We start from the raw sequence: 17812 nt of genomic DNA on the forward strand, positions 1-17812 counted from the left end.
CCTTTTGATCATATCCATCTTAGGTGGACGGAAAGTCTTAAATTAATTTATTTTATGTATCAACGATCAATTTAGACAGTTGCTTGTCAAAGAGATAGCGGAGGGCTGATGCTGTTACCGAATCAGGAGACCAAATCTTTTTTCAATTTGGTAGCATTTTAAATGAAGAAGATTATAGAACGCCAGTAATTAGTTTAATTTCAGCTTTTCCTTGTCCTTTTTAAACCTAGAATCAACCAATTCTGTTAACGTAAGCTCAGAAACGTCATCGCTTCTGAACATTTAGTTATTTATTAGATAATGGTTCTTAATATTGTTTAATAGTTTTCTTCTTTTATCTTGTTTTAAAACAAAGACATTTGTATATGTGTATATCAGGTCCAGTGACCTACAAACTTAATATATTTGTATGGAAAATAGGTGGTGAAACTATTGATGGTGTAGCTAAATATCTTTTACTATTTGTTATCACAATTCTCAATGACCACTACATCACCATAATTGGGGGGCGGGGTCTCAGGTCGTGCTGCTGCTCCGTCCACAATCTCCGTATAGAATCTAGCCGTTGAAGTTGGTGGTGTTGTTGGTGAACTTGGCTCTCGATCGCGACTATTGAATAGATTACTGCGACTCAAGCGTCGTATTAAAGTGGCTGTGTTCTGATTTATAGCGCGGTAATATTGACTACGTGCCGGTCTTCCGAAGAGACGTGAAACAAAATTGTCTTGCGGCCCATAAGGTGGACGAGGAACAACAGCACGTGAGGGTATGCTTCGAGGATTGGAACGACGTGGCTGCCTCTGGACTCGGGATGGCGTCCAATTGTGAATCGAGGGTAGTGTTTGATGTGAAGAGTTCAAAGTGCCTAAAAGAGAAATTATCTTTCATAAATCTATTGTTATTAGCAAATCCTGCATGAGCCGTTTACTTGTGTCTCCCGCATCGACTGCCTCTTGTGTTCTTGTTTTCTTCTTCTTGCGCATCTCGCAGCAACTCTTGAGGCACAAGGCAAATGTGATGATAAAGATGACCATACAAATGCCCGTGGCTCCGCCGACAACAAATGCCAATTTCACATCATCTTCATCGAAGGAATTATGCGTTCGCTCAATCACATCAGGTGGCATATTCTGGCCAGTGCCGCCACCACCAGCCAGGAGCTCATGACTCACACGCTCCAGGCAATTGCGGTAGCGGAAGCACAGTTCCTCTCGATTAACCTCACAGACATCACCAAGGTAGGTACTCTGATAAAGGAAATAGATAAGGGGACTTATATAATCGAGAAAAATATGCGTAAATATCGACAGTCCTACCACATCTTCGTCCTCGATGTTATCTTCCTCACTGGAGTCCAAATCGCGCCATCCAAATGCCGAAACCGATTGCGGTTCTTTCGTACTGCTAGACTCCTGTACATGTTCCATTCGCACCATTTTTGTATTCCCACCGTTTACAGCTTCCACATCATCGGGTAATTGCATGGGCTCTGCCTCCATACAATCACTCATCAATATGGACACGCCCCTTTGACGTAATCCAGTGGCCACTTTAGCCAATGCTCGATCACAATTAAAAGGGTTTTCTTCAATATTCAAAGAAGCCAAATAACGTGGAGCATAGAAAACACTCGAACTAAGAGTTATCAACATATTCTGGGCCAAGTCCAGTTGTCGTAATTGGGGCAAAGCACTCAAAAATTGAATATCTATTTGATTTATCTGAGAGTTACGTAAATTTAGTAAACGCAAAGTGCTTGATCTTAAAATCGGTCCATTGCTTAGTGTAGCTAACTTATTGCCCTCCAAGTTGAGTTGTATAAGTTGTGAATTTGATTCTAATATATGTTCATCCAACTGCTCTAAACGATTATAAGAAAGATCCAACGAGCGAAGACGATTCAGTTCAACAAAAGCATCGATATGCAAGGTAGAAATTGCATTATGAGCCAAAGTTAGATTGATCAGATGAACCGTTTCCTAAATAGAAATTGAAAACCAAAAATTAGTTTAATAAACAAAAGAACACATAAGATTGTTGCAATAATTTTTATAACATTTCTCTCCAAATTCAATTGTTTGCGTTTATTATTATCACAACAATCCCAAGTCACTCAAACTTACCTGGAAACACTCATTATCTATATTGGTGATATCATTATAACTCAAATCCAACAATTCTACTGTCTTTGGTATTTCTATATTGGCACCAATCAGGCGTTTGGCGCTTTTGAGAATAATTGTTAGTATACAAATTTATCTCAAGCAGCAGCTTAAACTTAAAACACTCACCTACATATTGCTCGATTACGTTGACTATGTAGATCACAATGGCAAACGCTCGGACAGAACATTTGCAATTGGGTTTTACTTCTACAGACTTGCAGGAGTACGCATAGAAGTAAGCCCACATAGAGCAGAATTTGCTTAAGACCCAACCACATTTTGGGCTTGATTACGCATTGCAAAGCCATATGTTAATTATATACACATATGTCCAATATTTATTTGGGGAGTGGCGTTTTCTTTTTTACTTTCTAAGCATTTTGTCCCTTGAGTTTTGGCTATATTCAACTGACTGATTGAGTGCTTGGGAAATGTACAACGTATGACTAAGTGATACTCTACATTTCCCTGAATGTGGCATATAGATTACATAGACTCGCATAATGTTATCTTTTTATTAGGTAAACAATATGCCATAGACTTTGCCATGAAGCATAGCTAACTGGAATGGTGATAAGACAAGGGTATCAGATAAGTTTTATCTTATCAGCAGATTTTTTGGAGACTTTCTAGTTGAAAAGTCAGAGAGCCATAGTAATAGAGATAACAAGGCTAAGTAGAGAGAGTGAGAGAGTAAGTGATAAAGTAAATGGGTCTTTGTTACACTAAAGTGATATGTTTATATCCGATAAATGAATCAAAAAGTTTCTTAACTTTGGAAAGTAAAGATTGTTTAAGTAGGCACATCTGTTGAAGGGAACATTTTGTCACCATGCCCTAATTATCTTATCGTGCGTGATATAATAACAGAATGTTAGGCATAATTATCAAAGGGGTCAAAGCTAACAGAAATGTTTGAAATTGAAAGTGGAATTACAAATTATTCAGCAAATTACAGTGAAACATATTTCGAAAAGGCTCTTTTAACTCCGAGAAACATTTCAGCTTTGATAATTTTGATTAAAAGCAACTCTTAGCAGAAAGCACTTTGTCATTTTTAAGGAAAGTATTTTTGTTCTTGAAAACTTCCTTTAAACATATTTTGTTTTCTATTTAACAAATTCTTAATTATTAAAAGATGTCTTCTCTTTCGAAATAAACTTAAAGAGTATAGCTTTCTCTATCATTTTGGATTTTTTTCGATTTCTGTTAGAATTTTACTGATTTTCCTTTTAGTTCTAATAAAGTTCTAACTTAGGCAGGGAGATTGATTAAAAAGAAAGCTGGAGTACGTGTATGAAATATGTATTCACATTTATTCTTAAAGGGTTTCCTAAAAAATTTCTCAGGGTATTCTGCTTGAATTATATGTATTTTTAATGCAGAAAGTGTAAAATAATTGTTAATTTAAATTTTTTAGGCATTAAGTCTACATTTGAAGTGGACACTTGTACATAACATTCAGTCGATTTATGTCAGTTGCAGTCATCTGTAATCTCTGTCCCATCTTGGACTGACCTTCTGCGTTTAGTGCTACTATGGTTGGCTCGCCATTATTTGAGTATGCCAATGAACTGTAATGCAAAACGCTAGCATAGTCATAGGACTGATCAAAATTTTCAATAACTTCAGATTCATATTTCCTAAAATTATGTGCATATCCGTCCCTGATGTTTTCCTCTACAATTAGAACGTAATTATCACGATCATGAGAGCTTTGTTGATGATGAAAGCCCATGGTATGCAATAGCTCGTGCTGTATGCTGGCAAGTCTAAAGCAACCTTTATCCAACTCTCCTGGTTTCAATTTAACTGTACGTTCTCCTGGTAGATAGCCAACATTTGAACTGCATCCTGTGGTCGAGGGCAAAATTAAAACATAATCTTCGGCATCATCGGCAGCTGCCACAAACTGAATGCAAGAGACCAATTCAATGCGCATCATGGCCAATTTAATGTAGGCAACAAAGGGATCAGCTGCAACAAAGTTTGAAATACAGAAATCTGTGAAGAACCTTTCTGTTTTTGGTTTTTTCAACTCACCAAACTCTGGATCAATTTTATATGGTATTGTGGCATTGGGCCAACGATTGGCATCGTCTCTCAAACCATTACGACTATTTATGTCACCATCTAGCTCCATATCGCCTTCGAAATAACCAGCTGTCAGTTCAGGATCATCTTCCACCTCCTTAAGCGGATTAGTAGGTGCTGCTGAAACCCATGGGAATAGGCAGCAAACCATGAGACACAACTGTAAGCAAGTTATAGACATTTTCGACTAACTGAATTTTAAAATTGGCTAATCTTTATTTACTGAACGTGGGATAATTGAAGTGGACCATAAAAGTTGATTGATTAGCTACTACTTTGGCTAATTGTATTTACGAGGTAAACGAGGGTAGATTTTAAAAGTTACTATCGATTTAATTTACTTGATTTGATTCATATTTTAGACTTTAATTTTCTCCTTTTTTTTTGGTTTTAGTAACTTACTTGAGTTAACTACTCAATAGTTGGTCTGGTTAAAAGTTTCTTTGCTTACCATAGTGGATGGGAGCAGCTTCCTCCGCTCGAGTAAATACTTCAAGTCCGGCTTGAGTTTCTTTTTGGTTGCCGAAATGACTCGTTAACCAGAGAACTGAGTGGGAGCTGCCAACCAACCAGCTACGACATTGACTCGAGGCTACTTAACAGCACAGCAGCTTGCACTTCCGTCACACATTCGAAATACCAGGATGGATGGAAAGCGGCCCCTAGACCAAAGATGTAATGGCTGCAAATCCACTTGTTCGTTTCCCCGCCCCTAAGACCACATTCTCCGCCATGCTGTCTCTCTCTCTCTTTCCCTGGCTTCCTGTATGCTACGTCCTTGGTCAGTTGGCGAACTTGGCTTCCGCAATCGGTTTGTTGCCTTTAATTTATGGCTTCAGACAACGTCGACGACGACGAGGACGACGACGCCGCCTTCTGTCATTCTTCTCAAAAAAGGCCAAAGGAGAAGGGCAATGGAAATAGTTGGTTGGAGCCTGACCATCCGCTGTTTGTTTGGACTGCACGATATTTTTTTTCTATTTTTTTTAACTTTCCACACACACAGTTGCTGCAGTGGCTAGGAAATAGTTAACTTTTATATGCATTTCAAATCAGAAACTTTTTGCATTCAAACTTTATTAAAATTACGTTTTGCTCGTTGATTTTTCTATTTCTCCTTTTTATTTTTTCGTCCTACCATTGTCGAAAGAGAGGCCAAAAAAAAAGTCATTGTGGTTTTTTCTTTTGGGTAGGTTTTTTTTATCACTCCACTTTGGAATTTATACACTGCAAGAAAAATGCATTAAATGTGTACTTTTCACACCAAATGGGAATTTAGTTTTTATTTTAAATTATTTATTTTCAATTGTGATGAATATTTCACTAGCTTGACTGAAAAACAATATTTAAGCGTGATCACGACGAAAAAAATTGTCAAATTTCTTAAGTACGATGAATCAATATACAATGATGATAAAAATTAAAATAAAATTCGTAAAAGTTCTTTGCTTTTTTCTGGCACTTTACTTAAGATGCTTTTATGTATTGTCCAAATCAATGTTTGGTCCTCACATAAAGATTTAAATTTAATAAATTTTATTAATATCAATATTTTCATATTTGACTTCATGACATAAACTGTTAAGCCATAAATTCTCTTTAATTTAGCTTAGTAATATTATCGCGTATACGCCCCGTCGTCTTATATAAGCGGCAATGAAAATAGCTTAACATTTTAATGAAATAATTAACAATTTAATATTTCTGTATAACGATTGAATACTTTAATTGGAACCGTCATGAAATGATGTTGTTACAGTAAACCTAGTAGACTTGGGAAACTCCATAGATGCTTCTTGTATACATATATTACCCTTGGCAAGCATTTGCATTATTATTTTGACTTCTGGCGCTTTTTGTGTGTGTCTTGGCCAAAAACTCCTCTTGACCAACTCTCCTGACATTTCGTGTTAACCGCTCCCTGGCGAAAACCCCTTTCACCCGCACACACTAATGACCAACATTGCTTCCTAATTACAAAAGTTTTGCATGCACCCGTTGCCTGCATTCCAAAGACGAGGACTACAATGCGAGAACTTTGGAGTTTATTTTATTTGGCTTATTTAATGTTTCGAGCAGTTAAACTTGATGTTTCTTTTTACATTTTAGTTCATATTATTTTATTTCACTGCTTTTTTTGAGTGGCACTAACAAACGACTCCATTAATTTAACACTGCCCGCAAATACACATGTTTTTGGGGGCAGAAAAAAAAAAAAACAAAACAAAAAAGTAAAGGAAAAGGGAAGACCAACAGAGAGCTAAGTTATGCATACACAGACACACATTGTATCTCATGTGACAGATGCTAAAGCCCCAGGACCAGGCCCAAAACAAGTCATCCTCTCTATCCCTCGCATTCACTTCGCTGTTCATATCTCTTTCTGGCTCTTAATGATAAACAATGCTTGCGGTCAGTTTAACATGCCGCGCTATTACCCAGCCACTATACTTGCCACCACCAAAAGCTTCGTTCCATTCCTCGTAGCACTAGGCCCAAAACCTACTGCCACAAACTACGCCCACACACTGGCATAACGAGTGGACAATTTACACGCTGAAACTGAACGTCACAGGGTATAAAAAATAAGCACAAACTAAGGCATGTCAATTAGGTTGTAGACAAAGTGATATCCTAGAATTGTATTGAATGATATGAAAGACATAAAAACGCAATTTGTAGGCAAATCCTAGGTTGAATTGGCAAAATACCTAGCTTTACCAATTTGATTCATTATCACTATTTTCAGTTTGGTAGATGCTATTGCATCAGGTATATTTCCTTAGTTTTTTTCCTAGGAATGGTTATAAGATTAATAAAAGAGTTCAGAAGATGGCCGATCTTAAAAGATTTCTTTATGGATGCAGAACCCAGAACCAAACAACAATTATGTTTATTGTTTAAACAGACTTAATTCACTCTTAATAATAAAAAGATAAAAGATTTGTTGGGGAGAAAGTATAGCAAGGGAATGCAACTATCATATATATATATATATCTAGACATTTTACCAAACATTTTACGTTTGTAGCCAGAAAATTGAATTTGTATGACTAGATAATCTTAATTTAAACTAATACATGTATAGTTATTAAAAGTATTACAAGTATATAATAAATGGTACTTCAAATTCGAACCACAAGTGACATTCCGAGCAGCTCTTTATCAAAATTGTTTTAAATCTGACAACAGATGATGTTAGAAAATATGTTTGTTGGTTTTTGTTTTGGTTCTTTCATTATACCCGACATCACCCCTTTCAATTAAAAACGGGGCAAAAAGCAAGATGAAGGGACAAAAACAACATGCTTAAAAGAGCAGTAAATGAGAATTTATCCACTTGCTGACCAACACATAGGACTCCACTTCGTCTCTTCTACCGTCTCCTAGCCTTATGGGTATGAGGGCAGACACACGCACATCGTAAAGTTTTAATCGGATGTTGTCCAGCTTTACATGACGCCATCTACTGGCTTAGAGTGCAATATCCTGTGGCACGCGATAACATCGGGCCAAAAAGAGAACAACAAGAACAATTACAACAACAACAACCATAGCAACAAAAGCAATAGCAGCAGCAAAGGAAGGCTAAAAGAGGATAGAATACGATAGCGTAGCTAAACGTAGAAGGGACCAAACGCAACAGCAGCAGCTAAAAAGAATCACTAACAATTCCATCCATGAGAAACAAAGCCGGGCACAGTTACAGATGCCGCCAACTGGATTGCCAAGGATATATATGTGAATACATACATATATAAAGGAGAAAGAAGTAGCAGAAGCAGCCGCTGCAAAGGCTTCAAAACCGTTTAGTGGAAATAGATAAAATGGATAATCCAACGACTTTGAAATACCCTAGAACTTAAACGAACATATATATATAAATTGCTATAAACTGTGACCAATTAAAAACTAAAAATAAACTGTTGTGAAATTTCACTTGTGAATACAGAAAACCCGAAAATTTTAGGCTAATGCAATCCAAAGCAAATCTGAAATCAACAATTTAAATCATGATCGAAAAAATAAAAACAAATTCAAATTTGATATAATTCTTCTTAACCAAAAAGATTTTTAGCCACAATAACGTATACGCAGCGTATTCTATCTGAAATCAAAATATTCCATATTACCATAGGTCATAGGTCATATAGGTCATTTCAAATACCAAAATTGTTGGAATTACAACTATGAGTTTCATTCTAATGTACAGATTTCTTTATTAAATAGTGGATTCGATATACATATAAATAATTTAATGGAATTCCCAAACTTAGCAACAAAACACCTTAATTTTTGTAATTTTTGTCATTTTGTTAACTCTGTTGAAAGGAAATCATATTACAAGTGCAAAAGTTTAATAATTTAAAATGAATATACTCATCTTTATCCACAGGGTATAAGAAAGCTGGAAAAAAAGATGACAGTGAAATGTGTTGCAGTTGTTCTTGTTGGTTTCTGGTCAGCCGCTTGGCTAGACGGAACACTCGGTGCGCTCACACTTTTATCCTCAGTCAACAGAGACCAAACCAACCGGCCATCCGTCCATGAGTCCGACCGACCAACCAACCAAGCCAACATCGTTGTCATTGTCGTGACAGGAAATTAAGATGAATGTGGCGAACAAACTGCAGTTTCGTCCAGCCTGAAGTTGCAGTCCTTTCCTTTTGCTTCTTGTCTTTCTGCTTGTTGGTAGTGTTTTTTATTTGTGCTTTTGTTTCGTTCCCTTGCCGTTTCTCTAGTTGATGTCCTGTTGTTAGAGGCGAAGAGTCTCTTAAAATATTCATAACACAAACTGTTGCCACCGTAGAGCAACTAGACACATCATGCGGCAGAGACCACGGACGAAAGCGGTGTGTGCGGAAGCCAAAAGCAGTGCGAAAGTTGCGCGTTTGAATTAATTGATTTTTATGAATTTGTTAAGTGAGTTTTTTATGCACTGCCGAGAGCCACTGAATGAATGAATGAATAGGGGATACTACAAAAAGGACACGGACGCTAATGCTGGACGAGAGGTTGAGAAAAATTACCACAGGGAAGCAGAGAGGAAACTGGAGCAGGGATGAAATGGAGTGCAAAAATATGTTTCATAATTATCATAATAATACAAGTTAAAGTCATTAGAAACTATACAATAAACAGAAGGTTTTCAGAAGGGTCAAAAGACTGAAATAATTTAGGAATTAAGCTAGTTAAATTCTGTCGAAGGACTATTGTTAAGGTAAACATATTGATGCACTGAAATATACAATTGATAAAAGAAAGCCTTTAGCTGGAATTTAATCTTGTGCTTGAAATAGTTGATATTAATATTGATTTAAATGAAATATATGTATGTGTGTATATTATTTTCAAAATGAAAATTTATTTCTATAAGTGCAAAACAATGTTTATGTAAGCTAGAGAGCAAACCAAATAAATAAAACAAAGCGACTATTGTCAAAAGGGTCCTTTTTTATGGGCATTTGTTTTGTTTTCTTTAACAGAATTTCAATTTTATGAAAATCTCACACAGGTCATTAATTTCTTATTCGTTTAATTTGTCTTTGTTGTCCAACTTATTATTGAAAGTTCGTTGCAATGTGTTTACATGTTAACCTATTGATAGGGACAAGTTTATTACAGATGAGACAACAATAATTTAAAATGTTTAGAAATAAACTTTCTAAATGTTTCCATTTTGTTGTCTAATAACTTAATTGAGCCATTGCACGCATGAGAAAACTTTGCCATATATAAAAGAAAGACTTTGAGGCAAAAGTTTCAAAGTCTAAAATTGTTTCAAAATGGTTCGTTACGTGCCCCGTCTGCCGGATGGTGAAAAAGTGAAACTAGCTTGGCCATTGGCAATATTTCGCCACAATCATATCTTTTGGCCGTTGGATCCATCGACTGGAAAATGGAGACGCTATATAGATCATATAATGGCCGTACTTGGCTGTCTGATATTCGTACAACATAATGATGCCGAGTTGCGTTATCTACGCCGTGAAGCGAGAGAATTAAACCTGGATTCTTTTCTAACTGGGATGCCCACATATTTGATATTGGTTGAAGTTCAGTTTCGAAGTCTTCATATATTGCTTCATTCAAGCGACTTGCAAAAGTTTCTGCAAAAGTTCTACTACGCCATTTATGTCGATCCACGCAAGGAGATTCAAATGTTTGAGAAAGTTGAGCGAGATATGAAAGTGAATCGTTTAGTTTCGGCCATGTATGGAGCTGTTATATCTGGCTATCTTATTTCCCCCCATATTTATGCTGATCAATCGTCGAAAAGATTTTCTTTATTCAATGATATTTCCATTCGATGTCCAACCGTTTTATATATTTCTACCATTACTATTAAGTAATGTTTGGGTTGGTTTGATTATCGATTCGATGATGTTTGGTGAGACGAATTTGCTGTGTGAATTGATTGCCCATCTAAATGGTCGTTATCTATTGATGAAGAGAGATTTGAAAAAAGATATAGATACAATTTTGTTAGCAAGGAATCGTAATCACATGGCTAGACAATTAAAGGAACTGGTTGTTCGTACACTTCGTAAAAATGTTGAACTGAATCATTTCTGTCAGGAGTTGGAGGAACAATATACGGTTAGAGTTTTCATAATGTTTGCATTTGCTGCTGGCCTACTGTGTGCCCTATCCTTTAAGGCTTATACGGTGGGTCGATTTTATAATGCATTATAGGCTCCGTCAAAAGTTTATTTTTTTGTCTTTCAGAATCCATTGGCCAATTATATATATGCTATTTGGTTTGGTGCCAAAACGGTTGAATTGCTTTCACTTGGCCAATTGGGTTCAAATTTGGCTTATACGGTAAAAAATTTATTCGTGATTAACTGTAAAATCTTAGGAAGTAATACTCGGTTGTGAACCGAGTCTTTACCTTCCTTTTGATATATATTATGATTAAGTCACTAAACTATAGCCTTTTTTAACATTATTTATTTTGGTAGTTATTCCTGAAATTAAACTTTGGAACCTCATAACTCGTTCCTATTTCGTTGGCAAGAAAAAATACTTACTAAACATAACTGAAATTTAAAAAATAACATATGCTTATCTTTGAATAAGAAACGATTCGGATGTTAATTTTTTAAATCATCTTTTCCTTAATCTTTCTAGACGGATTCCCTTAGCTCTATGTACTATCACACGAATTGGGAAGACATTTTGCAGTATTCGACAAATGCGGAGGAGAATCTGCGGCTACTTAAGCTTGTCACATTGGCCATAGAGATGAACAGCAAACCATTTTATGTGACAGGATTGAAGTATTTTCGTGTTAGCATACAGGCTGGCCTGAAGGTGGATCAATTGCTATTATATATGTCCAATTTGTATAATTTGTGAAACATATATTATTCTGCTTTGACAGATATTGCAGGGTGCCTTCTCCTACTTTACATTTCTCACATCGATGCAACGTCGACAAATAAGCAATTAAAAATGAAAATGAATAATTTACGTTTTTTTTTTTTTGTGTGTATTTTAATGAAGCATAAATTTAATAAATTGTCAGAGGACAGAAGGATGTTGCTGCTGCTACTGTCGATGTCGAGGTCCTCTAGTAGTCGATACAAATGATTGCATATTAAAAGTCAATTATTGGTGAATTAATTTTAATTAAATTAAATTGATAAAAGGCGTCAGGTTAACGCTTGACTGGTTTCCCACAGTTTCTTTCTTTCCCCCATTTTTTTTTTTTTGTTCTGTTCTCTTTTAATTTGGCGGAAGAAAGGCAAATCAAGTTTTTCGTGAAACTTTTTGAGTTAGCGAAAATTAGAATATTCTTTTTCTTTATATTTTTTCTGCTTTAATGAAGAAACGTTGGTGGTGGAGATGAAAAGATTCCTCCAATGATCAGCGAGTTGGTTTTCTTTTGCGGTTATAAATCTTCAAGCTGTTTCTTCTTCTCCCATTTTCATTTCAATTTCAATTTCCTCTCTGGCACGAACATTTTTGCTAAATTAATCCATTAAAGTTTTGCCATATAAACTTTTCACATAAAAATCTTTATCTGTCTCTGTCTATCGCAAATTCTATACTGCTCCCACTGAATGGTGAAAATATGTATAATTCCATCATGGCTAGGAAGTCGAACTTTGCTTCGTTATGGCTCACTGGATGCTGGTGCTGCCTCCTCTCATTGATAATTAGACACAGTCGACGTCTAACCACGCCTCTTTGCCGTCTTCTTGCCCATGTTCCCCACTTCTCCACCCCCATTGAGCCATTAGACAATTTGCACTTCATTAGCGCAGCAGCAGCAGCAGCCGCATCAGTTGGTATTGGGAATTGCGGCCTTGGCGATTGGCTTAATAGGCCAGGCTAATGAGCGAAAAGGATTGAGATTTACTAAATGAAATGGTCGAGAGAATATTTACAATTAAAATGAATTTTTCAAATATATTTGCAAGTTAAATAAGCTCTCCATTAAGCTGCAGTAGCAGGGCAGAAAGTCAAGATTTCGTAATTTCCTATAAAAATCTTAGAAAATGATATATACTGACGAGTAGATGTAAATGGTGCAAGATGCAAAAATAAATTATCTATATATCGTTTGATTTTGTAATGTACATTACATATTAGAGATAGAAGAAACTATATACAAGCCAAATAACTATTAGGCGCCATAAAAATTGTATATCGATTGACTCCACAGAATTGCAGAAAATCCATAAGAGAAGCTTTAAATTAAGTTTATTTTGAGCTAATGAATTGATTTAGTTTTAAAATCTAGTTAACGATCTCTATTCATATATGTATCTTTTTTTGTTGGGACTTAACCCTAACAAATTTCTAATAATAGCGTTTAATTAGAGAACTCCTTTAACTTTTTTCTGGTCTCTAGAACTTTTGTTTGCCAACCACTGAATTTTTTTATATATATTTTATGCTTGTGTTGACTGCCAACTGAAGTTGAAAAAGCAAACACAAAAAAAAAATCAAAAAGGCAAGGACAAATAGACAGACAGACAGAGAAAAAGAGTTCTGATGAAATAGTGGGAGATACAAAGAGAATGAAAGAGAGAGAGGCGGGTAAACCGCCATCCGAATGCAGGAAAAGTTTTTAGAGCTTGTAATTATCATTAGCGATATTGTGTTGAAAAGTTTACAAGCCGCCGCCGCCCTATATATGGTTATACTTATGGACATACATACAAACATATATACATAATGTATGTATCTACATTCGCCCGATTTACGACCTGCAAATGAAATGGTGAAAATGGAGAAAATGAACATGAACATGTTTTCACATTAAATACTAGAAAATTTTACCACTCTCCGCCCGTGCAACACGTCGTATGCTTAATTAATTTTAAATGCACTTTTAATAGTTTTTACTTCACGCCAAGAAACACGGGAAAAAGCCACATATAAAAAAGTTCTAAACTCGTCGACCACCACCTTTAAGTTAACTTTCACTCGAAAAACAGGTGGAAAATAAAAAACAAAGTAAAGAAAAAACGTAGGATAGCAAGAAAAGCTTAGATTCAAAAGCCGGGAATGAAGCAGCAAGAACAAATGGAGGGGAAGGCAAAAAGAAGCTCATTCATGTATGACTGCATTTGTCAGTCTCCGACTCTGACTTGGTCGCTCTGTCAGATGGTCTGTCTGTCGGCCTTTCTGCCGCTGCCTCTGTCTCTGTGGCTGCTATGTGTAATTATGTCTGAGATTATGCCCACAGTCATGGCATAGAAGCAAGCTCCTCTCCCACTGTCTGTCTTTAATATGCTCTATAAACTCCCCGCTGTCCCCCGCAATAATCCACCAGCAAGAGTATGTCCTTGCTGGTGCTGATGCCGCTGCTCGTGCTCTTGGTCCTACTGCTGTCATCAACGTCAAAAAGTTTTCTGTGGTTCGCCTTGCTTCTCGCTGGCTGATGTGTTGGCATTTGCTTTTGCTTTTTACTCGCTGACTAACTTTAAGTGGAGGTCTTAAGATTTTTGTGCAGGGCCCTTGCCTTGCCTTAGCCCAAACGCTGTTCATATGCAGTTTTTGATATTCATACACCGCGACAAATAATGTGAACTTTTTATTAGATACTGGGTGTGGCCTTACTAAGCCCATAGATCAAAATGGAAGCTATAAAATGCACAACTTACAATATGAAAATAATGATAAACCCGTTTCCTGTTTCGCTTTATACTTAAGTCATTAGCCATGATCAGCGGAAAAAAACTGACCACGCATACACTTTTAACTAACGCAATAAGTGGCTTTGCCTTTTCTCTTAGTGTGTGCCTGCTTAAGTATTCTCATTTCCCTTTAGCTTCTGCTGTTGGTGGGTTAGTGGGGTTTTTTGGCTTTTTGCCTTGGCTCGTAAAGTCGCAGGAAGTTATTATCCTAAAAACTTTACCCCTGAGGGCAATACAAACAAAGGCGTAGCAGAGCAACAAAGCACTGCAGCAACAGCATTCATGTCTGACTATGAAATGGCTATGTGTATATGTGCCTCAGTCTCGATTCTCCACCCCTATCACTCTTTATCTCACTTCGCCTCACCCACATATATGAAAAGGCAATGGAATGTCATAAAATTAGAGCGACGACGACGAAGAGGACAACGACGACGACAACGATGATGATGATGATGATCATCATCATCATAAGCAAGACAAGAATCGAGCAAAGAACAAAAACTTGGCTTGAGCTCGTTTTCTTTGCCATTTTTCTCATCTTGGTGAAAAGTTGATGGTCAGGCGTTAACCCATTAAATTTTCTATTTATTATTCTAGCAATATTTTGTTTGAGGGAGAAAAAATGTAAAGACAACCAAGCCGAAAAGTATTCCATGGACAATAAATATAACAAGGGTTTCGTAGATGCAACAAGGAAATGATTGCATTGTATTGATTAGAGTATTTTTTGGAAGCATTATAAATTTTAGAGTAGAAAAACGTTTATTATATATAAAGTTCAAACCAGCCATTTGAATCGTTTTAGTTGCACATTATATCTACAAGAATTTCTTTATGAAGTCTAAGGTTAAACAATAGAGCAGAAAGTCATCAATTATTGACAGGGATCAAAATTGGAAAAGCATTGGCTAAATTTTTTTTTGTTTGGTTTGAGTATATTTAAAAAGTGTCGTAATTTGCATGATGATTGAATTTGGTGACAAATATATTATCCTTGACCTTAAAAGACTCAATTAGAAAAGTCAGCAAGAGGGTTTTCTGGGTGGGGAATTCAATCGTCATCTGCTGGAACCGAGGAGATTAGTCCAGCCATACAAAACATCTTTGATGTACATGTAAGTTAAATAAGATATAAGTTTTCAAGTTTGTTTTTAATATTTCTATCTATAAAACAGAAAAAAAGTAATACATATGTGTAAATACACAGAACATGAAAATAAATACAAAACAAAATCTGCTTAAAGTATAGGAGACAACTAGTCTTGAATATACCATATCACTAGCTGACACCTGCATTCTAGCTTATTTTAACGACATATTTTATAAATTTTTTTTATATTTTCTCATTCATTAGCAAGAGCATTTTATGGATAGTTCCAGTGCAACTGATAAAATGCAGCAGTTTGCACATCTTTTTAGGTGTAACTAAAAACGTAAATGGATGGAGCTTGGCATAAATTAAATGTTTACGACTTCCGTTCAGACTGTCGGTGCGGCAGGCAACCTAACTAACTAGAGATACCTTTTGTGGCATTAAAAAACCAGAAATACTGTATAAATGCACCTAACAGAGAGATAGTAAGAGCGGGCTGTGTGGAGAAGGGCGGAGGCGGAAAGAGTAAGAAACAGGATAGCACAATGTAACATGGACAGGACAAAACCTGGGATTATATATGCAAGGACTTGGGCTAGAGTTTTGTGCCGTCGAGTTGTTGGCGCTAATTTTTAATTACCAGCCACTAAATATTCAATTTTTAGTGGCCAGAACAAAAGGCAACCAGACACTTCCTTGGGAATTTCTCTTTCCTGTTTCCAGACTTGTTGGAATTGCAAATGCTTTTTTTTTTTTTTTTATTTTTTGAATTTTTTGTTTTCATTTCTTTATTAGTTATTTAGGTACAATAAATGTGTTTTAACTTTAGTATGTCCTTTGGACTTAGGCCCGAACGTTGACCAATTTGAACATTCTGCAATGGTATAATAGTGCGTTTGTAATTCTTCGAGAAATCATATGAACCATAGTGCATTATGCTTCGATAGTCATAGCCAAGGCCGAAGTCTGCGACATCCTTTGAATTATAGACACGAAAATTATTTATCATATCATCTTGAATGTTTTCATAAAGAATTTTGACAAACTTATCACGAAGAGGATCATTATGCATATGGACAATGGCTAAGGCATGAAGAAGTTCATGCTGAATTATACCGAGCGTCATACAGCCGCTCCCCAAATTTAAAGGTTGCCCTATCCTATTCAAGAATCCAACATAGGACCAACAGCCCGAATCCTTGCGCTGAATGATGACTTGAGGCTCTTGGCGATTTCTTGTTTGACGAAAACGTACACAAGACGTTTGCCTGCTTATGCTAGACATGGCCTGGATTATGGTCTTCTTATCACTGGTGCCTAGATCAAAGTTTCACTGATATTTCACCATACCAACTTTCCATACATGCCTCATAATACTCACTCAAACCCTCGCCAAAGCTATAGACCAAGACGGAATTTTTCCAATAATATTGTGACCAAAGCATCACATTCTTAGTAAGTGGGTTCTTGGTGCTTCCCCCTAAATAATCACGCTGCTCTTGGGTAAGCAACATATCGTCACTCACCGGATTGGCCACCACTAAATGCAGCAATGTAAGTAGACAGCCCCAGTTCAGATGAATCATTTTCTTAAAATTAAAGTCGTTAGTAGCTTGGCAGGGGTTTATATAGCTCAGAAGATTACTGATGTTGTACATATTATCTTTTGACCGATAACAAATGGTAGCTTGCCCAAAAAATTGGTTGTGATGTGTCAAACAGAAGAAGCAGTTTTTATTGTAAAAACTGCCAGTTCAAAAATATTAAAAAATATTTTATGAATATTTGAAATAAAAAACAACACAAAAAAGCCACAAAAACAAAAAAAAAAAAGAAGGAAACATTAATTAGTCTTATACTAAAAAAGATAACATTTTTTTTTTATTTAAAGAAGAAAATTCACACTCAAGGCTTTTTGAATATTTGTGTTTTTTTCCATCTTATACATTTGTATGCATCATTATCTCAGCTTCAGGTCTTTTACCTTTATTTACACAATTTAATGATGATAAATTTCGCTCGTTAACTTTTTATTTCCGTGAACGGTTTACAGACATATTGTTTGATAATAAATCTTTACGTAATAATATCATTTGTTCGTCGTTTTTTAATGTACTGAGTTTGTTTTTGGCAACTGAAAATATTGCGCAAAAATTTAAATTGACGCCTAAAAGCATGTTTTGTAAATCGAAAACGATAATTTTGGCTACCGTGCTCTAGAAGAGCGATTAGATACGAACAATTGAGTTAACCAATTCAAAAAATGTCTAATTAAGTTGTTTCGGGCATTAGTTTTCATTGAT

General features: G+C 36.0%; 3 protein-coding genes across 3 annotated transcripts; 1 reads left to right on the forward strand and 2 right to left on the reverse strand.

Annotated features, from left to right (window-relative positions):
* Positions 1 to 301: 301 nt before the first annotated feature.
* Positions 302 to 2562, reverse strand: LOC137572775 (uncharacterized). The gene is made up of 5 exons (XM_068284600.1): positions 2292 to 2562; positions 2124 to 2226; positions 1317 to 1979; positions 929 to 1247; positions 302 to 865 (listed from the first exon to the last, which is right to left on the reverse strand). Exons 1-5 carry the CDS (start codon positions 2471 to 2473, stop codon positions 459 to 461), a joined length of 1674 nt encoding a protein of 557 aa, XP_068140701.1. The 5' UTR covers positions 2474 to 2562; the 3' UTR covers positions 302 to 458.
* Positions 2563 to 3553: 991 nt separating this feature from the next.
* LOC137573044 (seminal metalloprotease 1-like) lies at positions 3554 to 4432 on the reverse strand. The gene is made up of 2 exons (XM_068284888.1): positions 4209 to 4432; positions 3554 to 4142 (listed from the first exon to the last, which is right to left on the reverse strand). The coding sequence occupies exons 1-2, from the start codon at positions 4408 to 4410 to the stop codon at positions 3595 to 3597; spliced, it is 750 nt and encodes a 249-aa protein (XP_068140989.1). The 5' UTR covers positions 4411 to 4432; the 3' UTR covers positions 3554 to 3594.
* A 5613-nt stretch (positions 4433 to 10045) lies between these two features.
* Positions 10046 to 11715, forward strand: Or35a (Odorant receptor 35a). Its single transcript, XM_068284754.1, is given in 5 exon segments — positions 10046 to 10507; positions 10509 to 10928; positions 10989 to 11084; positions 11394 to 11576; positions 11647 to 11715. Coding segments are annotated over 5 exon segments (1230 nt in total).
* The last annotated feature ends 6097 nt before the right edge of the window (positions 11716 to 17812 follow it).

This window comes from Drosophila tropicalis, unplaced genomic scaffold (assembly GCF_018151085.1).
Source record: "Drosophila tropicalis isolate 14030-0801.00 unplaced genomic scaffold, ASM1815108v1 contig_393, whole genome shotgun sequence".
NCBI lineage: Eukaryota > Metazoa > Arthropoda > Insecta > Diptera > Drosophilidae > Drosophila > Drosophila tropicalis.